This window comes from Populus euphratica, unplaced genomic scaffold (genome assembly GCF_000495115.2).
Source record: "Populus euphratica unplaced genomic scaffold, PopEup_1.0 scaffold72.1, whole genome shotgun sequence".
NCBI lineage: Eukaryota > Viridiplantae > Streptophyta > Magnoliopsida > Malpighiales > Salicaceae > Populus > Populus euphratica.
This window is the reverse complement of record NW_011499922.1, coordinates 75,612-76,293: the sequence shown is the minus strand read 5'-3', so window position 1 is coordinate 76,293 and position 682 is coordinate 75,612. Positions and strand designations below refer to the sequence as shown.

At 41.3% G+C, this 682-nt stretch overlaps 1 protein-coding gene across 1 annotated transcript in view; it reads right to left on the bottom strand.

Annotated features, from left to right (window-relative positions):
* LOC105135299 (putative disease resistance protein RGA4) overlaps positions 1 to 682 on the bottom strand; it is a 3,291-nt gene that overhangs the window by 153 nt on the left and 2,456 nt on the right. The window contains exon 2 of the mRNA XM_011040121.1: positions 92 to 681. Within this exon, the coding sequence (XP_011038423.1) occupies positions 92 to 681 (590 nt within the window). The remainder of the gene's footprint in view (positions 1 to 91; position 682) is intronic.

Sequence of the window (682 nt, the reverse complement as noted above, 5' to 3'; positions counted from 1 at the left end):
ACAAATTTAACTTGCATACCAACCTTAATCGATTCTAATCTTAGGAATGTGAGCTATCTTAGGCCAGTCCTCTCCTAAATCTTTCTCACACCTTTCCTTTAAATTTGGACATTCTTCGATTATTAGAGATTGGAGAGAAGTGAGATGTTGGATACTCTCTGGCAATGAATTCAGCTCTGGACATCCATAAAGCCTCAAATCCTCAAGTGCCGTCAGATGCCGCACTCCCTCTGATAGAGATGTGAATTTATTACAAAATTCAACAGATAAGTTGCGAAGAGAAGATAAGCCACACAGCCCATCCATTGGCAGACAATTTAATCTTCCACAATTCCATATGCGCAAAACCTCCAAGGAATTGAGGTTACGAAGACCTTCCTCTGGCAAGCTTTCGAGTTTCCCGCAATCAAAAATCCTCAAGCTTTTAAGAGCAGAAAGGTTATCTAATACCCTATTTGACAAAGACTCCAGATCTCGCATCCACCAAATTCCTAAGCTTTCAAGGAGGGTATGATTTTGCAAAAACCCATCGGGAAGCTCCCTCACATTTGGAATAGCGCTAATCCAAAGAGAAGTGATAGAAGTGAGATTCCTAACTGACATCAGCGACGAAGCATTACCTCCCCAGATGCCTAATTCTTTAAGGGAGGGTATAATTGGTATTTCGTTCAACAGAGGGCAA